At 39.7% G+C, this 22880-nt stretch overlaps 1 protein-coding gene across 1 annotated transcript in view; it reads right to left on the reverse strand.

Moving 5' to 3' along the window:
• C4H1orf21 (chromosome 4 C1orf21 homolog) overlaps window positions 1-22880 on the reverse strand; it is a 216821-nt gene that overhangs the window by 124332 nt on the left and 69609 nt on the right. The window contains exon 2 of the mRNA XM_058539888.1: window positions 14413-14632. Within this exon, the coding sequence (XP_058395871.1) occupies window positions 14413-14506 (94 nt within the window). The 5' untranslated portion in view covers window positions 14507-14632. The remainder of the gene's footprint in view (window positions 1-14412; window positions 14633-22880) is intronic.

The following is a 22880-nucleotide window of genomic DNA, read 5'->3' on the forward strand; positions in this document are numbered from 1 at the left end:
TGTTTAACCAGTGTACCAAGAGTTAGCAAAGTCAGCTCTTTCTTCAGAGCCCTGAAGTTCACTGTGATGCTTCATGGTGGTGAAGCTGGCACAGAGAGGCAGGGACAGAATTTTGCCATCAGGAACCATTCCTAACAGTGACCTCCAAAAATGAGAGACAGCACTGCTAATATTTCCAGTGGCAACAGGTATATGAAAATATAGAACTTTCTCTTAATAAGCCAGCATCTTGACCACATTGCTTTTCATGTTTTATAACCTATGCAGGTAGTGACCTTGAGCGAAGAAAGGCCTTGAAGATAAGGTAGCAGGGCAGAGTGGTTAAACCTTCAGATTTGGGGACCAAACTGACAGGTTCCTACTGGAACCTACCTCATAAGGTATTATGAGGATTAAATGAATTCATAAATAACAAAACACTTGAAATAATGCCTAGCACATGAAAAGTACTAAATAAATACATAAACTCCTTTTATAAAGTTTTCTAGATTACTCTCTCACAAACAGTATATTCATCTTTATAAGAGTAATATTCATCATAGTGTGTTTTCATAAAAAACCATTTAATTAAAAAAAAAAAACAAACTTCCTTTACAAAAAGAGATGTAGACTATCTGGAAAATATAGCAGAAGCACAAAGACTCACTGGTAATTAGCACCACCCAGAGATAATGACTAGTTACCTTTCCCAGTAAACACCTAGAGCCTTGTTTTCAGTTCAAGCGCATATACATTGAATACATATTGTCTTTTGATAAATGGAGTCATTCTATCTATATATGTATGAGTTTCATAACCAGTTTTTTCCACTTAACCTCAGAGCGTTTTAATACAATGAAGTGAACAAATAGAAATACCCAAACAAGGAAATGAAGCATCAACTATAGTAAACTCTGTTGTCTTCCTATCACAAAAGTCTAGAGAGTCTGGCATTCATTATTCCACACACACAGGTTTTCATTTGGTCCACGGAACTGTGGAGCCAGCCAGAGTCAGACACGCAGATGAGTTCCCAGCCTCTAAAACCTTCCTTTGGCTCAGACATAAGTTCCCCAGACCCTAGTCAACAGGAGCTGGCTCAGGAGCAGGGTTCAATAGGAGGGGTGGTTTCCTATGAGCACTCAGTGATCTCTGGCCATGAGTAACAAAAAGAAACTCAATGTAAAACACAGCCCATCATATCTGTGTGCTGTTTCTGCAGAGCCCAGGAGTTGACCGTCACGGGATGACTCATGGTGAAGTCTGCACTGAGAGGCGTGGCCTGAGGAACTGCCCTCCGTGCACAGGGTACAGACCAGGGCCAAGAGGCGTCCCATGTAACAGGGCTCCATAAATAGTGCTTGATGAATGGACACCCTGCTGAGAAAGGAAGACTAGGTTATCTGAGGCTTTGTTCTTCCATTAGATTGAACGTTCCTGGAACAGAGGAACTGTATCTTGTACATTTTTTAAAATCCCCTTATTACGCCTAACAGAGTGCCTTCCTGCCTCCTCTTTCTAAAGTACACATTCGTTCACTGAAGTTTTGACATCAGACATGGCTGAGTTCCCGACGAGACTCTATGTTAACCTGTGTAAACTTAGGCAAGTTACTTAACTTCTCACAGCCTCCACTCCTTCACCTATAAACGGGCATAACAGAACCTGGTAGATAATAGCTGTCATCACCATTAATGTCAGTTCATTACTATCAAACAACTTGCATACTGGACACTATGACATGTTAGGCAATGGTGGTGTGTGATTAAATTATTAGTACTATCTCCAAGGAGGTCACAGTCAATGGTCATAAAATAATGATGATTTACTCAAGAGTAGGTAGATTTTTCTCAAAGAAGGAAATAACTTTATTTTCCCATCAAATTTTACTCCTTTCTACCCCTAAAGCAGGCCTACATTGATTTTTCTCATTGCTCTGAGACTTATGGACATTTTCTGCCAACACTCAATGTGGCACTTTGTTACATGTTTTCAAGTCTCTATTTCTTGCTGAATTATTTCCTGTGCATAAATGGTGTCTTTTGTAAAATAGGGTAAACTCTTTGCAGGCAGACCACCTGATTTTGTTTCTTTTGTATTCACCACCCACCAGCACACAGGGCCTGTTCATAAACGCTGATTCAATTGGAATCATTTTAACCTCGTAACGGGCCAATCAACAACCACCGGCCGAGGATTGTTACCTTAGGAGTACTTAATTAGATGAAGCAATTTTCCTCACTGTTTAGAATGCTGTTATCAGAAACACAATTAAACTGTGACACCAATTTATGATCACAGACTACTCAACTGGAAATATTTAACAGCTGAACGCTTAGGAAGGACAGGTGGGTGAATGAATGATAGACCTACTCCCGCTCTGTCTCATGGGGATGCACATGCCCTTGCTACCTCCTACTGTGTCCCAAACCTCTCCTCTAAAAATTGGGGCAAAGACTCAGGGCTTCCTACACGCCTCTCAAGGCAGTAACTATCGCTACATTTTTGTATTTCTTTTTTCACCACACGTGAAGAATTTACATGTGACATGTGATGCACATAGAATCTACTTTGGAGACACCACCAATGTGCAATAATAAACAACAAAGCCATGTTCTGATTCCCACATGATAAAAACACCACACCATGATACTCTGTCTTGGCTGGTTCTACAACGCTTTAACGATAATACAGTCTCAATACATACGTGAGGCCATGTTCTGGCATTAGTGTTTCGGGGTCTATAATTATCTAACCTGAGGTGAGGCTCACCACTGTGATAGCTTAAGGAATTAGCATCAAATCTTCTAGACTATCTGTCCAGCGTTTTCTAAATGCTCAGCCAATTTCCAGATCCCTAACATCATTATGATTCCTGTACTGTCTGTGTGAGGTTTTCATGTTCTGAAAAAAATTAATGTAAAATTTCCAAATATTTAAGACTCTTGCTCTAATGTGAGATTTTCAAAAGTTATTTCCCCACCGGTTTGGTAAAGCTTCCCAGTCTCCCCAAAACAAACCTGATGCACAATGTACCTCTGAGCCTTCTCACTATCTTTCAGCCTGAAACTCCTGCCCCATCTCTATTCCTTTGTCTGTTATTCATCTTTTAAGACTCAGTTGAGACTGTAGTCATCCTCTTTATGCGTCTTCCCCTACTCCTGGGATAAGAGACCCTTCTGCATTATCATCATACGATACTGATATTTTCTGTTGAGGTGCCCATCTGTTGTATCATTATCAGTTCCTAAAACGCAGGGACCAGGTTTAATCCATCCTTATAGCCCCAGTGCCTAGCTCAGGGCCTGAGCCATGTGAGGTAGTCAATAAGTGCTTCGTAGACTGAACTGAACTGCTAGGTTTTCAAAGAAACCAATGAGTGCCAGTGATCAGACCCCATCTGTTTACCTGGACAAACAAGTCTATCAGGCGAATCCCTGTTGCCCTGGGCCTATTTCCAGTGACAGAGCTCTCTCCTCTGGGATGGATTTCACATTGCCCTGGAAGCCCAACTGAAGGCCTTTGGAAGATGGAAACATAAAATCATATTTATCAAAATAAATAGTTGTACTAAATGATCAATGTTAACCATAAAAGATTTAAATCATACAGAAAAATACAAAGAAGAAATTAAGACTCACCCAAAACTCCACAATAGAGAGCTTGCCATTGTCAATCATTGTCAATGCTTTGATGAACAGCCTTCCAAACATTTCTTTTATGCACTGGCACAGAATTTTACATATATTTTAAACAAATAAAATTTACAAACAAGATATGCCGTGTAAAACCCACTTACTCTTTTCATTTCATAACATGTTATAGACCTCTTTCCATCTCAATAAATAAAGAGTACCTTAATCTTTAGTGGCCTGTATTCCACGTATGTTTTATCAGCGAAAAAGACCCTACAGCACACAAGTTTGCATGCTTGTCCAATTATCTCCTTATGATAAACTCCCAGAAGTGCGACTCCTGGGACCAAGGGTATGCTCATTTAAATTTTATAGATATATTACTATTTGGTGCCTCAGAAAAATTGTTCTGGTTTGACATTCCCAGTTATAGCATGAGACAGACGCCTGTTCCTGCCAATTTGGGCAGTGAAAAATGTTTTCTTTTGCTTTTTTTGGTGTGGTTTATTTGATTTCTAAGAAGTTAAATATCGTTCTGTATGTTTATTGGCCTTCTGTATTTTTTCTTTTTCAATTGCCTGGTCATAAACTTTGTCCATTTTTCAATTGGAGTGTTAGTTCTTTCCTTACAGATTTTAAGAGTCTTTTTATATTAGTCATATTAACCTTATTTGTGTTGCAAATATTATTCTCACTCAGTTTGACATCTGTATTTTAACTTAGTTTATGGTGGTTTGTTTGTTTGTTGACATGCAGAGATTTTATGTTTTTATGTAGTCAAATTTATCAACTTTTTCTTTTATGGTACTGGATTTTGTGGCATTACAAAGAAGACATTTTGTAACCAAGACTATAAAAACACTTGCCCATATTTTTTATGGTACTTTTATGGTTTCATATTTTACAGTTCAACCTTTAGATTATCTGAAAAACTCTAGTATGAAGAGATGAGTTAGGGATTCAATTTTTAATATTTTATTCATGAATAACAAAATATTTTTAAAGAGTAAAACACGAATTGAAATTATATCTAATTTGTACATCTTTTCATTTCAGTTAGTTACGGATGCATTTATCCAATTACAGTCACGGAGGGCAGTATCTGTGTCTGCTGCCTCTTGGCCTCTCCACAGTGCTTTGCAAAGAAACGTCCTTACTTCTACAAACATCCTCACTACACATGATAAACCCAAGAGCAGGAAAATGCTGGATCATGCCACATATACATACAGCGATTTATGTTTGATAAATGAAAATATATTTGTTAACTTCTATTTTTTAAACCACATTTTTATAGAAATAAGGTATAATATTACATTCACCACTCAAATCATATACTTTAGTCTTTTGATTTAAAGACATACACACACCCCTTACACAGAACAGAATCTGGTCAAAACAGAGAAAGAACAAATCACAGGAACACCAATATTTTAAAATACAAAATAAAGAGAGAAGTATTATGTGGATAATTGAGGAACTTTTAAAGTTTGGAGAATTACATATCTGCAATAAATTGATTATGCTTTTCCCCCACAGCATAATCAAGGGAAACTAAGGCTGCTAATATGATGATATTAATAAATGGCATTCACTCAGTGCATTATCATGTGGCAAGTCCTATTCTAAGTGCTTTACATACACTGATACATTTAAGTCTCACAACAGTCCTCTGAAGGCAGGTAAGTACTCGTATTCCCTACGCTATACAGATGGGGAAACTGAGGCAAAGAGAGCCTCAGTAATTTGCCAGGACCACATGTTAGTGAGTAGCTGAGCCAGAATTTGAAACCAATTAGCCAAACTTCAGGTCCGTGCATTTAGCATGGCAGTGGATTTCAGGTCCACTGAAAATAGCCCTAATTATCACGACAGAGTCTCCAGACACCCTCATTTGAAAGCTGATGCTGAGCTCAAGCAGCCAGTTAACAATTACTTTCCAAGGACTCCTAAGCAAAGGTCGGTTTGGATGTAGTGGCAAAGATAGATATCTTATTCCTGAGAAGGACTCTCCCTTAGTCAAGAGTCAACATCCTCAATTCTAGCCACAGTCCCACTTCTTCAGTTAAGTGAAACGGCATGGCTCTTAGCTTCATTTCCTTTTCTATCAAGTGGGGATAATAATTGCATGTGAAAAGGCCGTATAAACTGTAAAATATAAGTCAAATAGTTGTGTTTTTGATGCCAAGTAACAATTCAGGGGCAAAAGAAAGAGCCACATTTAAGGCTCCAGGTGCAGCAGGTAGGCACTAGGATGGTCTCTACAGAGGAGACCCAAGGCCTAAATGAGGTCTAAGCACCAGACAGGCACTGCCAGGTGGGCACTGCCAGGCAGGTGCTTCTGGCAAAACAGGTCCTTTCTGCCACATCAAACAGGATTCCAGGAAGAAGCCATTGTTTTGAATTTCTGAATTCTGTGATGTCACTCAGGAGAAAATAACTCCCAGGAGAAGTGCTGTGGGTAAAGAAACCCTCCCACCTTCTCTCTTGCTGCTGAGTCACTCTTAGAACTTCCCCCAGCAGAGAGCAAGCCTTGCCTGCAGCTCCAGTCCTCTGTGCCTTTCACTGGATGCTACCAGAAGGCCAGGGGGCACCCACCAGCATCTTTACTGCCTTCTCCAGGGCCAAGTTCATTCTTATTTTCTGCCTGAGGAAGGGCTCCAGGCAGCTACAGAGAAGACCAGGCCCCTGGAGGGGCAGGAGAGCTACTGAAGGAAACCCGAAAGACATAAAACGGAATAAAACCATGCCCTGCCAGCACGTCCCTGCCAATGGTGCCTGAGAACTCTCTCATCTTGCAATCAGGCTGCGTTGAAGCAATAAGTGACAAATGATCCCACTTTCCACTTTCTCTGTATCTAACATTACAAGAACAGGTTCATGACACCATTGGCAAGGGAAGGAAAAATAGTACTCGGATTTTTCTTTTTTTAATTATAGAAAGTACAGAGCATTTCTTGACTTTCTGTCATAGAAAATGTTTCCAAATAGAAATTCAAACTGACTACCTCAGCTAGATTAAATTCTGCATCACACAATATTCCAGCAGGCATATTTTGAGGAGGGCAAGGGGCAAGAGTGAAGAGGTTGAGCCAAGCTACTTATATTTACAACAAATGCTTCAGTGCTAATTATACACCAGGCATTGTTCTCAGTGCTTTCCATTGTTAACTCATTTGATCCTCCACACAACTCCAAGTGGTGGATGCCATTATTATCTCCATATTATGGATGAGGAAACTCAGGCACTAACAAGGTTAAGTTACTTGTCAATGACAACAGAAAAGTGGGGAAGCTGGAACAAACTTCAGCTAGTAGGAGAGAACTCACAACCACTCCATTACTTGCTCACGGTACAGGCTTATCTCCTCTCTCCTGTCAAAGTAATAAGCACCTATCAAAATGGCCCAACAACTATTTAAAAGAAGGAAACGAAACTAAGATATTCTTAGCACCTTCTCTGAGTCAGACACTGGGGGAAACACTTTTTCTTTGGAAGTGTGTGGTGAAAACTCCTGGCCACAGTGGGCTGACTTCTGTAATTTCATGAGTCCCATGTGCACTTTGAGCCATTAAGACCTTTCCAAGGCTCAGCTCAAGACATCACGGAGTTTTCAAAGACTAAACCCAGTCATCTTGACTTAAATTTTTTCAGCTTTTATCACTATGACCCGGCTCTACCACAAACCCATCCAACACTTCTCCTGCCCTTAAGGTTCTTTATCAACTCACTGAAAACAAAAAGGGGGGAAAAATTTCCTCTCTGACCTTTGGGAAATAACAGCTTTAGAAGTCAACAGAAACTTCACTAGGCCAGCAAAAAACGTGACATTAGAGGCAGATAAAGACTACCACTGGTTAGCATAGAGAGACGAGCCAGTTAGAGAGTTTGCTCTTCCTCATCTGCCAGGCTGCCTCCTAATCTCTGCCTCTCTGGTTGTCCTGTGTACCCCGACACCCTTCTTCCCCTGCCACCCCGAGTGCACCTCCCACCTATGGAGAATCGAAGCAGAAAATGAGGGCTGCTGCCTCAGCCTAACTCCTTTTCTCTTAGATTCAATAATAAGTAAACTCTAAACCTGAAACCTGAAAGGGAAGGAAATTCTAACCACCAACACTACCTCTCGGTGACTTACACTAGCACCACCCAACAGAAATATAATGTGTTACATATGTCCTTTAAATATTTCTAGTAGCCACATTAAAGAGGTAAAAAGAAACTGGTGAAATTCATTTTAACAATATATTTTATTTAATCCAATATATCTAAAATATCATTTCAAGATGTAATCAATAAAAAAATTATTAATGAGCTACTTTATATATATTTTTTCATACTAAGTCCTCAAAATCCCATGTATATTTCACACTTACAGCCTATCTTAGTTAGGACGAGCCATATTTCACACACTTAATAGTCATCTGTGGGCAGTGGCTACTGTACTGGATGGCACAGGGTTAAACATTATTCTCTCTGTTACTGTCTCACAAACAAAAACACAGATTAATTAATCTTTAATTAATCTTCATTTTACACAATCAGATATTTTTACAGGAAGAAATGGTGCATCATTACTTTGCCTCCAACTGCTTTGAATTTCTGAATGAATCTGATCTATTTTCTTATTTAATCTTCACCATAACCTGTGAAGTCAGTCCCTATAGTATTTCAGATAGGTAACAGATTGGTATAATACCGTTACACACATAGGCACACACGTACACACACACACACACACACACACACACCTGTTAAATGTTCTCAATTTATGTCGGATCAGAACAGAACTGAAGCCACACAGCAATATAGAGCCCAAGTGAAAGAAAGCAGCCAAATTCCCGCTTTAATCTGCTGCTCTTTTATACTCAGTCTTACACCACCATTCCAGAAGAATTTACTGTAATTATCTAAGCATCTCCACTTAAGGGAATATTTATAAAAACCTTAAGCCAAACTTGGCATCAATCAAAGCCGCCTAGTCACATAGGGGAGCTGGCAGTCAGAGCCCAGCCTGATCCCTGAACAATCTCTCTGCCTCCAGCTCCTGGTTTCTGAGAACCCCATGTCCTTTCAAGACCATAGAGTCCCTGCCTTCAGGGGGCTAACCAGCTCATAAGAGAGATGACACATACATACAAACAATGAGGTAAGACATGTAACAAATAAACCAAATATATAAGCACATAAACAAGTATTCTGGAACAGCAGGAAAGAGATCCTTTCTGAAGGTTTTAGAAAAACTTCAGCTTTGGGTGAAGTCTGGAAAAAAGCAGGATTTAAAGAGATGAAGGCAGGAGAAAGGGCCCATGCAAGCAGAGGTCATGGTGTACCAGAGGGCCTGGAGGACGAAGATGTGCGATGAGGTCACACGGTGAGTTGTCCAGTCTGGGTGAAGAACAGGCAACATGAAGGACAGAGTAGGAAGCAAGGCTGCAAAGGTGGGTATGAGCCATCTTCAGAGGTCTTGAATGTTCACTAAGGATTTAGGATTTTACTGGCTAAGAACTAGATGCAATAGAAAGTTCTGAAGCAGGAGAATTAACACGGACAGAGGAGTACTTTAGAAAAACCTGACACAATCTGACAATGGTGCAAAAAACGGAGAGTTAAACACAAGCAAAGAAGCAAACAAACCACAAAGGGGGCTAACGGAGGGCAAAGGACACTGCACTACTCCAGGTTATGGGCTACGACAACCTGAACTAGGGTGGTGTGAGGAAAAGTGATGCTAGGAGAGAGTAAGATTCACAGAATCTGGGAACTGCAAGAGAAACAGGCCTCAAGTTTAAAGTCTTTTCAAGATTAAAGCCTACGTTTCTGGAATAATGATGGTGACCTTCATGCAAATAGGAAGTCAATATAACTAAAGAGTCTCCCGCCCCCGCCCAGGAGTGGGCTGCCGAAGAGATAATGATCTCGGGTTTGACATGTTAATTTCTCTAATAAGGCCTGAATCTGTTCTACACACCTACTTTAATAGTCTAAGCCAATGACTGTTGAAAGAAATCCAATAAGCACTTGGCTTTCCTTAGAACTTGCTTAACTAGTTGATGATAACTTGAACCTGTTGGTCACTTATTTTGTGCAAGCTGGTTTTGGCAATCTGCTTAGCTGTCCTCTGAATGACCTCAGCAGATCTGCTGACCACTCTTCACATCTGCCCTGATCACTGAGGGAAGGAAAATTCCAATCTGGAGATGCAGCTTTCTGACCTGGATTTTACTTTTTCTTTTTTTTTTTCTTTTTTCCCCCAAAGCTCCAGTAGATAGTTGTATGTCATAGCTGCACATCCTTCTAGTTGCTGTATGTGGGACGCGGCCTCAGCATGGCCGGAGAAGCGGTGCGTCGGTGTGCGCCCAGGATCCAAACCCCGCCAGCAGCGGAGCGCGCGCACTGAACCGCTAAGCCACGGGGCCGACCCCTAGATTTTACTTCTGAAAGGGCCACTGGTAGGTGAGCCATAACTTTAGATCAGAAACTTCTTTTGCTTGATATTTAAAGTGAAAGAAAGTCTATAGGTAAATGTCAGTGATAAAGTTCTTCGTCAATGACTTTCTGAATTTTATGAAATCTAGGAGTCAATATACCCATTTGTCACTTAACCCTCGATGGTAGAATATTCGGCAGAAATTCTGTCACACGCATTTGGAGTGGTTGGTCTCCTAAATAAACAAAACATCAGAGACCAAACTGCTTCATAAAAATGGAAATTACTATTTGTAAAAACACACTGCTTATCAACGCTCCCTAGCATGTCCTTAGAAACAATGAAATTAAATTAACATCTTTAGGAAAAGGATCGAATGCGTGTGTGTACACACACTCAGAGACACATACTTCAGAGCCGTCCCCAATATGCCACCCTTCACAGACTTTGTCAACTCTTCAACAACATGTAGTAATAACATCTTTCAAACATTTAAAAACATTTAGCTTTCAAAAAATGAATGAGGACACTTTATTCAGTGAAAAATAGAGGAGTGATTTAGAAAGCAGAATATAACTGTCCAAGTTGGAATACAAGCCAGTCATGAAGTTCTCATGGCCTCTCTCAATGGGTGTGGTAACCAGTCTCCAAAGATGGCTCCCAACAATTTCTCCCTGCCCTATAGGTATACCTTCAAGAGAGGGATAGCCTCCTTGACTCTGGGCTGGTCTTGTGACTTGCTTTGAGCAACAGAATGCAGTGAAAGTGACATTCTTGGACTTTCAAGCCCAGGTCTTAAGAGGCTTGGCAGCTTCTACTTCCTCTATTGGGAGCCTGCCACCATGGTAAAAGTTTGACTACCCTGCCTGAAGAGAGGCCTGGTGGACGCAGAGGCCTGAAGCCATCTTGGTTAGTTGAGCCCAGCTGAGCTCCTAGCAGAATGCAGCTGCATAACTGAGCCCAGCCAAAAACAGCAGATGAACCCCAGCCACCACACAGAATTGTGAGAAATAATAGACTGGTGCTGCTTCAAGCTACTAAGGTTGGGGTTGTTTATTATGTGGTAATAGATCACTGAAACAATGGGTGACAAAAGACATCAAATGGTTAAAAGTGAGCCTGATCTACCATTCATCTGTGACCATCTGTGATCATATTGGGATTTTGTACAGTTCTGCTTGCAAACTAATTTAACTGGAGAAACACAGCAACGACAATCTCTTGTCATATTCAAACTCTAGCATTCAATAACATCTAGGATACTGGCACTGATGTTCACACTGGACTCTGACAATTCTACCCACAGAGCCCTATAGGACTAGAAAAACTATCTCCCTTGACTGGTTCATGAAGCTCTCTCCCTCCCTCTATTCCTGCTTTATCTAACACCATGCCACAAACCTGCAAATGTTTATGTTAGTAAGAGTAACAGGATGATGAATGCTGGAGTGAATAAAACTTCAATATAAGTATATTGGGAGAATGAAGAAAAGTTAGCAGAGGTCTTATCTGCACTTTATGGCATGAACTGCATGGAGCTACACAGACAACAATGAGGGGACAGGCTTGGGTCAGACTGAATTATTACCCCCAATTCTTGACCCTTCTCTACATCCACACCCTTGCCATGAATGCACTGTGGTCAGATGTATTTTGCTGTCTCTTGCCCTTGAGCCTGTCCATGTGACTTGATTTAACTAGTAAAATGTGGGTGCAAGTGACAGAATGCCAGCTCTAAGCTCAAGCTCAAGAGGCATCATGTGTATCACTTGCACTTTTACCCTTCTGCAAAAGGAGAGCATATCCCCCTTGGCTCACTGGTCCCAGGAGGAAGATGAGGGAGACATGGGACAGAGCCACTCCAGCTGACCCACCAACTCGTGATCAAGAAAGACAGGCTTATCGTTGAATGCCTCTGAGATCTTGAGGTTGTCTAATACCCAGCAATAGTTGACTAATACAAGGCTCCTTTATGAGATGCTAACATTTGCAAAATACACATGGTACTTTAGAACAACAGAAAGTCTTCTTGGCTATAACAGTTCTAACTAAACCAGCAAATGGATGGTTAGGTGGTCTCACTGCCAAGAAGAATATAAGTAGAATATATTGAATATCACTGAATTTTGCTCTTAGAGTCTAAGATTATCTTTCTAAAGACTGTAATTTAGTATTCAAAGTTCTTCATAATTTAACCCTAACTTAGTTTTCTAGCCAATTCCCTCTCACTTATATTTTATATTCCACTCAAACTGGATTATTTATAATTCTTGAATATGTTTTACATTACCTCTAGCCTTTCCTTATCTATTTCCTTCCTACACCTTTCATCTGACAGGTTTAGATTCTCCAGCCCCTTAAGGCCAGATTCAGCTGTCACCTCAGCAAGAAATCTGCTCTGATCCTGCCTTTTAAGGCAGTCTCTCCATCCTCCTGACTTATCATGATGTATGTCTTTTCCTCTTCTGGTATTTGGCTTATTCTGCCTCATAACACTTTCTTATCGACTTATAAAGTCCTAGAAAGCAAGGTTTACGTGGTATTTACTTCTGTATCCTCCATGGCATTTATCAAAAGGTCTTACACATAGTGTACAGGCCAGTCAATACCGTTTTCCATTAAAGAATGAGTGACCAATGGGAGGCAGCAGGGCAGCAGGAAACAACACTGAGAAAAAAACATGAACTTTAGAGTCTGAGAGCTCTGATTCTATCACTTGGTAGTTAGGCAACTTTGGACCAGTTAGCTTCCCCGTGCTTCAGCTTTCAAATACATAAAATTGGGATGGCACAGGATCGTTGTGAAAATTCAAGATGAAAATGAATGTAAATGCTTCTCGGTGTCTGACACATGGTGGTGGCTCCATAAATGGTAGCTCTTATCACAAAAATGATAATGACACAGAATATCACATAAAGATAGTTTAAATAAATCTCCAATATTAGATTATTTTCTCTTAAAAGTTAAGTGTTTGAGGGTGACACTAATGACTCTAGTTCCAATTAGCTGTTTTCCCAGAAACTGTGGTTTCACTGATCTGGATTCCAGTTTTATTAAGATGTTCATATGTTACTCTTCTCCACAGTTCTAAATTCTACAGGTAGTCACCACTAACAGCACATCTGTTCCAGGCAACAAGTACTTCTTAAAACAAAACAAAACAAAATCCTCCTCCCATTTATACTAGTCCACTTTTAGCAGAGCATTAGCCCTTCCACAGCACTCCCAGTTCTTCACCAGGGGACTGAAGCAACCATCACAGTGGATCAAAAGCTGGCGATTCTAAATGCAGCAGAATTATTTGACAGTGCCTGAATACTGCAACTTCAATTGTTTACATGTAAACATTATTTCAACGAGGTTCTTTATGGAATAAGAGATGAAGGGGTGCTTTTATGAATAAAAGTGCCACGCAAATGTCAAGTAGTAGGTATTATTGGAAAACTAATTCAGCAAAAATTGCTTCATCTGCCTTATACTAACTGGGAATTTTACTAATACACAGCCACATTTCATCAGAGCAATAACTGATCTTCCAAGGGACAAACTCAAGATGAGGCAAACTCAAAAGCCTGTATGTGGTCAGGGAGGTAACACCAATGAGTGAAGGGGACTTGACGTGCATTTGCAGGGAAGACTTAGCAGTACACTGGAGGCCACAGCCTGGCTGAAGGGGCATCTGCTGACTGTTGCCTCAGGGAACAAAGGTCCGGTGTTGCCAGATCTTCTGAAGAAATTTGGAGTTTTATGTGAAACATCCTGATTTTTAAAGGCTGCCTTATTTTTTTTTTTTAATTCTCTGGGAGCCAAAGAAAATATATTTCCTGGCCAGATGTGGCCAGGAGTTGGCACTTCGTGACCTTTGCACTAAATATTCTAAAGTCACTTTGAATCATCATATAAAGGTTAAAAGATGATTATTAAACTTATCATTATTTTTTAATCTGAAAATTTATAATTTACATAAAGAGAAATTCTCTATTAACTCCAAAAATTAAAAAAAAAACACCACCTCAGTCCCTCATTTATAAATCCTCACTCACTCCACTTCTGGACCTCCACGTTTTCAGTCTTAACAGCTATCTCTGACCAGGACACCCTGTGGCTGCTGTCCCATGTACCTATTTAAATCCTACTAGTTCTTTAAAGCTTGATTTAAATGCTAGCTCCTGCATCCTCCATGATCCTCCTCAAAGTCTTCTATGTACAAATTATGATGAAAATTCAATGCAAAAGATCTGCATTGATTTCGATCATATCTCATCAGCCCTTCCCCAAACAGTATAACACAATAACACTACAATTATTCACTCCCGCAAAAGTGAAAGGCCTGGATCAACAGGTCAAGAGTCAAGTTCAATGGCACTCACCGCCAAACACATCTCCGTTCTGGTAGTTTTTCCCTTTCTGGGCTTCCTCTTCATTTTGAACAGTGGCAACATGCTTGGCGGAGGCACAGCCCATAGTCTCATTCGGTCAGCTTCAGCCGGGCTGAACTGCAAATCATCTCTACAGACACGGGGACATTTTTTTTTTCTTTAAACCCAAAGAAAATCGATCTTCCTGCTGACTCCGTCAAGATGTGCGCACCTGCAAGAACAGAAAGCTAGATCAGAATGCTTGAAACAGAACCCATGTCTTGGTGTCTTGCTGTGCTGTGTGACCAGCCATGCACTAGAGTGCCCGCATGACCCCAGTGCACTGGGCGGATGACTGGGCGCTGCGGAATGAAATGCAAGATGGCCCATTCGTACCTGATGCCCACTCAGAAAGCAAGATCAGAAGGCATGCTCCCTGCACAACACACGGCTGAACTTTTTGAGGAGATAAAAAATACATATTTATTTATTCAATTTAACACTATTACTTGCCACAGATACACTTTAAAGTGCATATATGTTTGCTAATGTTCTGGAATCTCAAAATCCTTCAGAGTAAGGACAATGCATTTATGAGATCCCCCTAGTTCAGGAGGCTGGGAAAAGTTTTCCATCTTCCCCACCCTGCCCTGCAGTCCAGATCTTCCCAGCTCCTCAAATTTTGCCTGGAGGAGGTGGCCTTCTTCTTCAGGCTGAAACATGGGCTAGTTTATACATTTCTGGTGGATTTTGTAAATAACACAATATTTTATTTCACCTAAGGTGACGCTGTTTTGGAGGATAAAGGAAGGAGATGGGAACAAGAACTTTAACTTACTTCTGTCCATTTTCTGTTTAGCATAGTTTGAAGGATTGAGCAGATGTAGGAATAGGAAGAAAACAAGGCAGTTTAGGGTTTCAGAGCCTTTGTGCCTCTATGTGACCTCTAATAAAGGCTGAAAGAGCATTTATGGAAAAATCACAAAGGGGACAATCCCCTAGCTAACCGGAGTAAATTTACCTTCCCTTGCCCCACCCAAGGTTCTGCCCAAATTCTCAGGGTTTGCTATGCTCAACTTGCTCGATTTTATTTATTTTATTCTTTCATCATCCTTAGCCAGCGATTCTAGTCTTGTCGATGACTTATTCCAATCTTACAGATGTTTCCTTTGAAACGTCTCCATTCCTTTGTCTCCATCCATTCCACTGTAATACAGGCCCTTCCCTCCTCACATCTATGGCAGAGAAAAGCAGCATCAAACCACTGCTCTTAATCTTCATTAGCAACCGCATCCCACTACTCTCCTCTACCCTTTAGGAACAATTGATGTTTCTGAGTCTTAAAAACAGTGCTACCAAAATGCAGCTGCAAGCTTTCTCTTCCAACAAGATTGCTGCCCCTAAGCCCTCCTTCCTAGAGCACTAACGACATCTATGGATGTAGAAATCTAATCATTTAAACCACAAAATCTCAGCAAAGGGAATTTTTCAAATTAGCCTAAAACTAAAGGTAATTCTAAGTCAACCTAATAAGTGAACTTAGATACAAAAGGTGATGATCTCAAATTAAGCCAAGCAAATACAAATTTCAATATTGACTCTAATGGCTGTAACATGTCCTTGTATAGTTCTTCAGATTATTTTCTATCACTGGTTATAGTAAATCATTAGCAGGAAGTATAGGGTTAGTTGGTGAAGTTTTACAAACAAGGAAGATTAGTTTTTCCTAGATAGTTCATGCCTATAGTTTCTCTACACAATACATTAGGTAACCTCATGTTAACACATTTTCATCTTTTCAAAGCTATATGGAATACACATGCACATTAACAGTAATGTCATTAAAGCTACATATTTCAACTTGATGGTCTGTTCATACTGGTCTATAGAGCTCAGGGGTCTGATGGGGAGATGAGCTGAGATTTTTAAAAAATCCACACAATACAATGTAGTAAGTACCACGATAGAGGTTTCACAGGAACCTATGACAATGTAGAATTTAAAAAAGCAGATTAAATTCTGACTGGGTGAAGGCAGGAATTAAAAGAGGCAGTGGTATTTTATAGGGTCTTAAAAGTTTGGTAGAAACTTGCCAGTCTGAAAGGACAATAGTAGCAGGATCCAGATGTAAGGAAGAGCCTGAGCTAAGACACTAGAATGTGGAGGAGCACAGTGTGTGCGTGTGCGTGTGTGTGCGTGTGTGTGTCCACGCTTGTTCAGAGGGGTCAAGGTGGGGGTGGGGTGGGGCGGGGGGAGCAGGGATGCTGATGCTTTGTGAAGGGTCTGCAGGAGGCCTTGCTCACTTTATCCAACTTAATAAAGATAAACTCTGAAACGTTATAAGATATAGGAAGTCCTTCTGATCCAAATTTGAGCACACTTGGAGAGATATTAAATTAGTAGTTTCGAAATCCATTCTGGCAACCTATCACAGTCTTTGAAAAAACATCCCTGAAACATGAGACAAGAAGGACGGGAGACGGGATTCAGTTCTAAAAGTAGGAGATGAGGCGAAACTCCTCTCTAACCAGGTAGCTGTTAAGCTGTTCCTGTGGTTGTTGCAATTGTGGTTGTTGCTACTGTTGCTGCTTTGTGTTCCCAGCCAACACTTTCTCAGGGCAGCATCCGCCTTATTTCTCATCTCCAGCATCACCACGTAAGGTAATAGGTGTAGGCTCCCAGAATGAATTCCTTACTTTTCAAAAAGGAATGTGGGAAAACAACCTCACACGTGCACAGGAGAGCAACCTGAAGTGCGAGGGGAAACCCCGCCTCACCTCCTTGGTTGTTGCCACCTCTTCAGAATAAACAAAGTGAAAACAGGAAAGAGAGAGGAAAACCCTAACAAAATCCCCAAAGGACACTGGGAATCTAGAGACAACTTACAATCGTCCTCTCTGGGAGTCCTCTGGCTTTTTTCCTCCTCATTCCAATTTCATGTTTAGAGCCTCATATGCTCTCCAAGAAGGAAATGTAAGACTCTAAGATGTGACTTACCCTTTGCCACCCTTGAAAAGCAGAGTGTGGCATCTCTTCTGTGTTTTAAAAGTTGTGTTTGTATTAAAAAATCTTATTTGAAGTTAAAAAGTTGAAATCACAGGAAAATCAAACACATTGCAGCAGGCTAACAAAAATAAAACATCTAAGAACTTTTCAAAGGACTTCTCTGTTATTCATGCATGGAAGTGATGGACGTGTTAATAATCGGATTAGACACAACGTACATCCAATTAAACTGATAATTCAAGAAGTTTCCATTTAATTATATTTTTTAAGAAGCACTATTGCTTAATAGGAATTCTCTCCAAATCATAAATAGGTGTAGAGTTTGTTTCTGAAATACACACACTATATATTTTACGGAAGTAATTTAATTTTAAGAGTGATGTTTTCAAGTTTTACAACTTCATCAGAAGTATACTTTAATATTTTGCCCATTTTGAAGGTCATAATTATGAAGTCATTTGAAAGGCAGAGGATCTCCAATTCTCAAAGTTAACCGTGGATCACTAGAGGAAGTTTTTTACTATGTCATTTGGATTCTGCACATAAACAATTATCTGATCATTCATTCATTTAATCAACAGATACTTATTGGAAACAACTAAGTGACAGACATGAGTTTGGCAGGCATTGGGTATACAGAGGTAAACAAGACAAGACATAGTTTTTCTCCTTATCCTCATAGAAGATGAACATTCAGAGAAAGGAGAGCATTAGAAAGCCCAGTTTCCCAGCAATGTCGTACAGCTATTGCCGGTTAAATACAGGATGACGGAGTTCACCCCACAGGCACCTGATTCAGCCTTGAGAGAGGGAATGTCAAGAAAGGTCAGGTTTGAGACCTGACCACAGCTGAAGAAATATTATTAAAACACCCCTGAACGGCACCTCTTTTATAGCCTGATGTAATGTCAAGATTTCATTTCTACTGAAAATTCTCTCACTTGACCTCAATCCAACTGAGACTTGAAATAGAGCAGACCTTCAGAAATGTATCCCTAATGACTACTACAATAATTTGCTCGAAAAAGCTTCCCTTTGGTTTGTACTATCCTTCACATAAACCCTAGTCTTTTTTTAGTTTCCATTTTTCCATTAGCTTTGTTCAGCTTTTCTCTCCCAACCCCCCCACCCTCTATTCATTTACCTCTTTAAAACCACACCACTCAGAGAGGTAAGTCTGATGGTGCAAATGAGGGACCGAAGAAAGACTCAGCAGATCTGAGAGTCTCGTTTTTACATATTGTTATTAACAGCATGCTATTTCTGAAGATACAGATCACAGTGTGAAAATTAAACTCAAGCATCTCTTTGATGTTTGATGGAATCTTCTAATACCAAGTCCCACTGAGGATGATTTTTTTAAACTAAATAATCTATATGATAGGATCATCAGGCACCTCTAAAAACCTGGGGTCCAATTAATTTCCCATGGCTTTGTGTAAAAGTCTCCCCAAATGGTTTTCTGGCTACATATCCTGTACCACGTCATTAAAAATTGTAGTCCCTATTCACAATGCTATGAGCTAACCCAATTTAGTGCCAGGTTTATAGGATATTTTTCCTGCTTTTGATTAAATACATTAGCAAAATTTTAAATCCCATTTAAATTTTTAAAAAAAGTACTCAAAAATGTGTAACCATGCATGTTTATCCTTCCTCTCCTTACACTATGGCTCAAGCCTCTTTAGGTAATACTTTAGGTATCCTGGGGGAATTATTGTTCCAGAACACTTCACATTATAACACGAGAACATTCTTTTCTGTATACAAGTCTATTACTTTTCTATGAATACATATTACATACATGTGGTATGTTTGCCCTTTTATAAGGAAAGATTATGATTTTTTTCTTTTTTTCAATGCTGATTATTTTTATTTTTTTCAGCTTTATTGAGGTATAATTGACAAATAAAGTTGTGATATATTGAAAGTGTTCAAAATGATGATTTGACATACATACACATTGTGAAAGGATTCCCACTGTTGAGTTAATTATTAACACATCCATCACCTCACATATTTACCTTTTTTATTTGGTGCGAACACAAGTTCTAGTCTCTTAGCAAATTTCAATTATACAATATAGTGTTATCAACTATAGTCACCATGCTATATATTAGATCCTCAGACCTTATTCATCTTATAACTGCAAGTTATACCCTTTTACCAGCCTCTCCCTATTTCTCCCACCTCCCCAGATCCTGGCAACCACCATTCTACTCTCTGTTTCTACAAGTTGGACTTTTTCTTTTTAAAGATTCTGCATATAAGTGATATCATGCAGTATTTGTCTTTCTTTGTCTGGCTTATTTCACTTAGCATAATGCCCTCCAGGTTCATCCATGTTGTTACAAATGGCAGGATTTCCTTGTCTTTTAAGGCTGAACAATATTCCATTATTTGTATCTCACATTTTCTGGATCCTTTCATCTGTTGATGGACACTTAGGTTGTTTCCATATATATCTCAGCTATTGTGAATAAGGCTGCAATGAACCTGGGAGTACAGATATCTCTTCATGACAGTGATTTCCTTACCTTTGGATATATACCCAGAAGTGAGATTTCTGATGGCTTTTTTCTTTACTTTAATTTTTTGAACTGGAAGCACAGTTTCATCAAAAACCCTACTTTTATAAAATTGGAAAGAAAGTAAAATCTCTTTTGAGAAAAATCAAAGAGATATCTGACTTTTATTTTTACAAAAGCTAGGGGAAAATATTTCTATTTATATAATATTATGGATAATTTCACTTTCCACCAATTAGTCATGGACTTTTTTATTTTGGATGGAAAAGCCAAAAACACTGGAGACAGTTTCCTTGTCAAGAATGACACTTCTGAAAAATGAATTAAAAGTAATAAACTCTATAAAGAAATCCTAGGCCAGAAAGAACATGAATACACCACAGGCGGTTTGGAGAATTGGAGAGAAATCAAATTCTGACTGCAGTAGGTACATAGAGAGCTACGCAGTGAGCAGTTAAGAAAAGGATATAACCACATTATTAATAGATCAGGAGCAAAGTGCCCCCTTTCTTCCTCTGATTAAAAAGGGAAATCAAGACAAGGCAACATCTAAAAACTCCTTTCTTTTATTGAAGAAAGAGCCAACATCTAAGCTCCATAAAGAAAAAAAAAAATATATGTATATATAAATAACTAATCAGTCTGTTTGCCCATCTGCTCTCACTATAATGAGTGTTAATACAGCAGCCCTTCTTGGGGGGAAGAAGAAAGGCAGCTTAAAAGTGATTTCTAATCTTGAGGCTTTGCTGTCCTTGGGCTACTGTTAACACCATTTCACATTTCATTGTGAATGTTAAAAATAATACATAAAGAGATGTCACATTTGACATGAGGATAATCTGCAAAAGTCAAACCCTCCTGCTATCAGCAATTGCTGGCATCACAGAAGACATTCATTCCTTGCCTCACACTCATTCGGTGGCATGACAATTGACAATATGGTATTAATTCCAAAGAAACAGGAATTTTGGCTTCTGTTTTCCTTACGGGAAAACTCACACTTCTACAGACGATAACTGTACAGAGGTGTCTCTCAGAAACGTAACAATAAGTCCTACGCAAGATGACACATTCCTGCTGAATTTCCACAGAGAGGTGTGGGGACGAGGAGGCAAAGTGGCAAGTAGCAAGAGCATTGGAGTGAGGGTGAAAATTCCGAGCTCTGGTTGCAGGCCTCATGCCCGCCTCAGTACCAAGGCTGGGCTTCCTCTCTCTGAGCCTCTCTTTGACTCTATAGTCTACTTGAACGTATGTCCAAATGATGCTACGTATGTCCAAATGATGAAATTACCACTTACAAAAAGGCCATTTCTTATCTAGACTCCATTTATTTACAAACTTTGTTTTCAACCTTCACCCAGTTAGGATATACTTTGTAAGTCTGAAACCTCAAAAATTTCAGGAAGCCCTATGAGATCTAAAGATTATTACCAATGACATTTTGGCCCGAGGGTCTTGATTTCAATTACGTATAAAGTGGAAAAAATGAACATAGCTTAGCTCTTCTATTTCCTCCTCTCTGTCCTGCCTTTAATGAATAAAAATAAAATGAATTTTTAAAATGTTTCTTGTGGGGAGCTGGTTAGCAAAAGCTTGTGGAATAACTGTTCTTTAGATAAGGATTTAAGAGTTTGGTGCCTTTATCCTGCACTTGAAAACTCAACTCTTCTATTACCTGCATATGTACACATAAGTTCATACATAGTTGACACTATTTCTGGGAAGGCAAGAGAGGAAGACACCAGATCCTGATTAAAGTCACCCATCCACATCAGGGTGAACCAATGCAGAAGAATTATGCTTTTTCTGGATTTGCTCCTGAGTGATCAAGGCTAATGGCAGATATTCCTGGACTTTGAGATCTCTTTCCTCTTTCCACTTCCAAGACTCAGAATACCAAGGATATTTGCAAGAAGTTCTCAACCTGCATCAGTGGGGAACCTTCTGTACAATAACATCCATAACTGGGGTCTCTTGACAGTTGTGCTGCTGGTTCACCATGTCACTTGGGACAAATCCATGTGATTTCCTGGTCAGTATCCTAATCATCATCATCATCTTCATCATCATCATAATTTTCCCCCTTTTTTTGGATTGTTTTGAAAATCTAAGTAAATAATGAAATGCTTTGCAAAGTACTTATAAATGCAAGGTAATATTCTTCTGTGCATACTTTGCTATGCCAGGCGCAGGACATTACCTTTCAGACCCATGGCTTTTCACGAGCGTTGGGTGGAAGTGGTTTGCCCAGAAGGCTCCTACGGATGGCCCCACTTGCCTAAACCAAGCACACCCAGACCATTAACACTCAGAAACAGATGGAGAAAACAAGAGAAAACAGACAGAAAGGGACAAAGAAAAATCAAGAAATGACTAGAAAGTGAAAGTAAAATAAGTATGAATTACTAAAAAAGCACAATTTGATTTTAATCTAAGCAAATAAGACATGATCCTTCCTGAATGGCCAGTGAAGAACATCCTGGGCAATCTGGGTGTTGAAATATATTGTGAAGAACAGATACGATTCTTGCCCTTGAAGGGCTAGCATTCATATAGGGCTAAAAATCATAAACATAACAAAGCAAAATAAAATTCCAATGACTAAAGTGCATTGCAGGAAAAGAAAAGATTGGAGATGTTCTTGAAAGTTAGAGGATATTTGAAGTTAATTGAATTAGTGCTTGTCCTAACTATAGTTTATGCAACAAGAGATGTAGGAACAGCCAGCGTAATGCACTACTCTTAGCAGACCCTTGGTAAGCATTTACTGGTGAGAAGGACAGTAAAACAAATGTCATGTCAGTTTTGAGCTGTTGATCCTCTTTAACACCATAAACTACAACAGAACTGCAGCTGGATTAATCCCTCGGCAATCTGAATGTTACTTTCATGGTGCCGAAGACAAGAGTTAAATGGCATTGATCCTTGTCTGAGGCGCACATTGGA

This window comes from Diceros bicornis, chromosome 4, assembly GCF_020826845.1.
Source record: "Diceros bicornis minor isolate mBicDic1 chromosome 4, mDicBic1.mat.cur, whole genome shotgun sequence".
In the NCBI taxonomy this organism is placed as follows: Eukaryota; Metazoa; Chordata; class Mammalia; order Perissodactyla; family Rhinocerotidae; genus Diceros; species Diceros bicornis.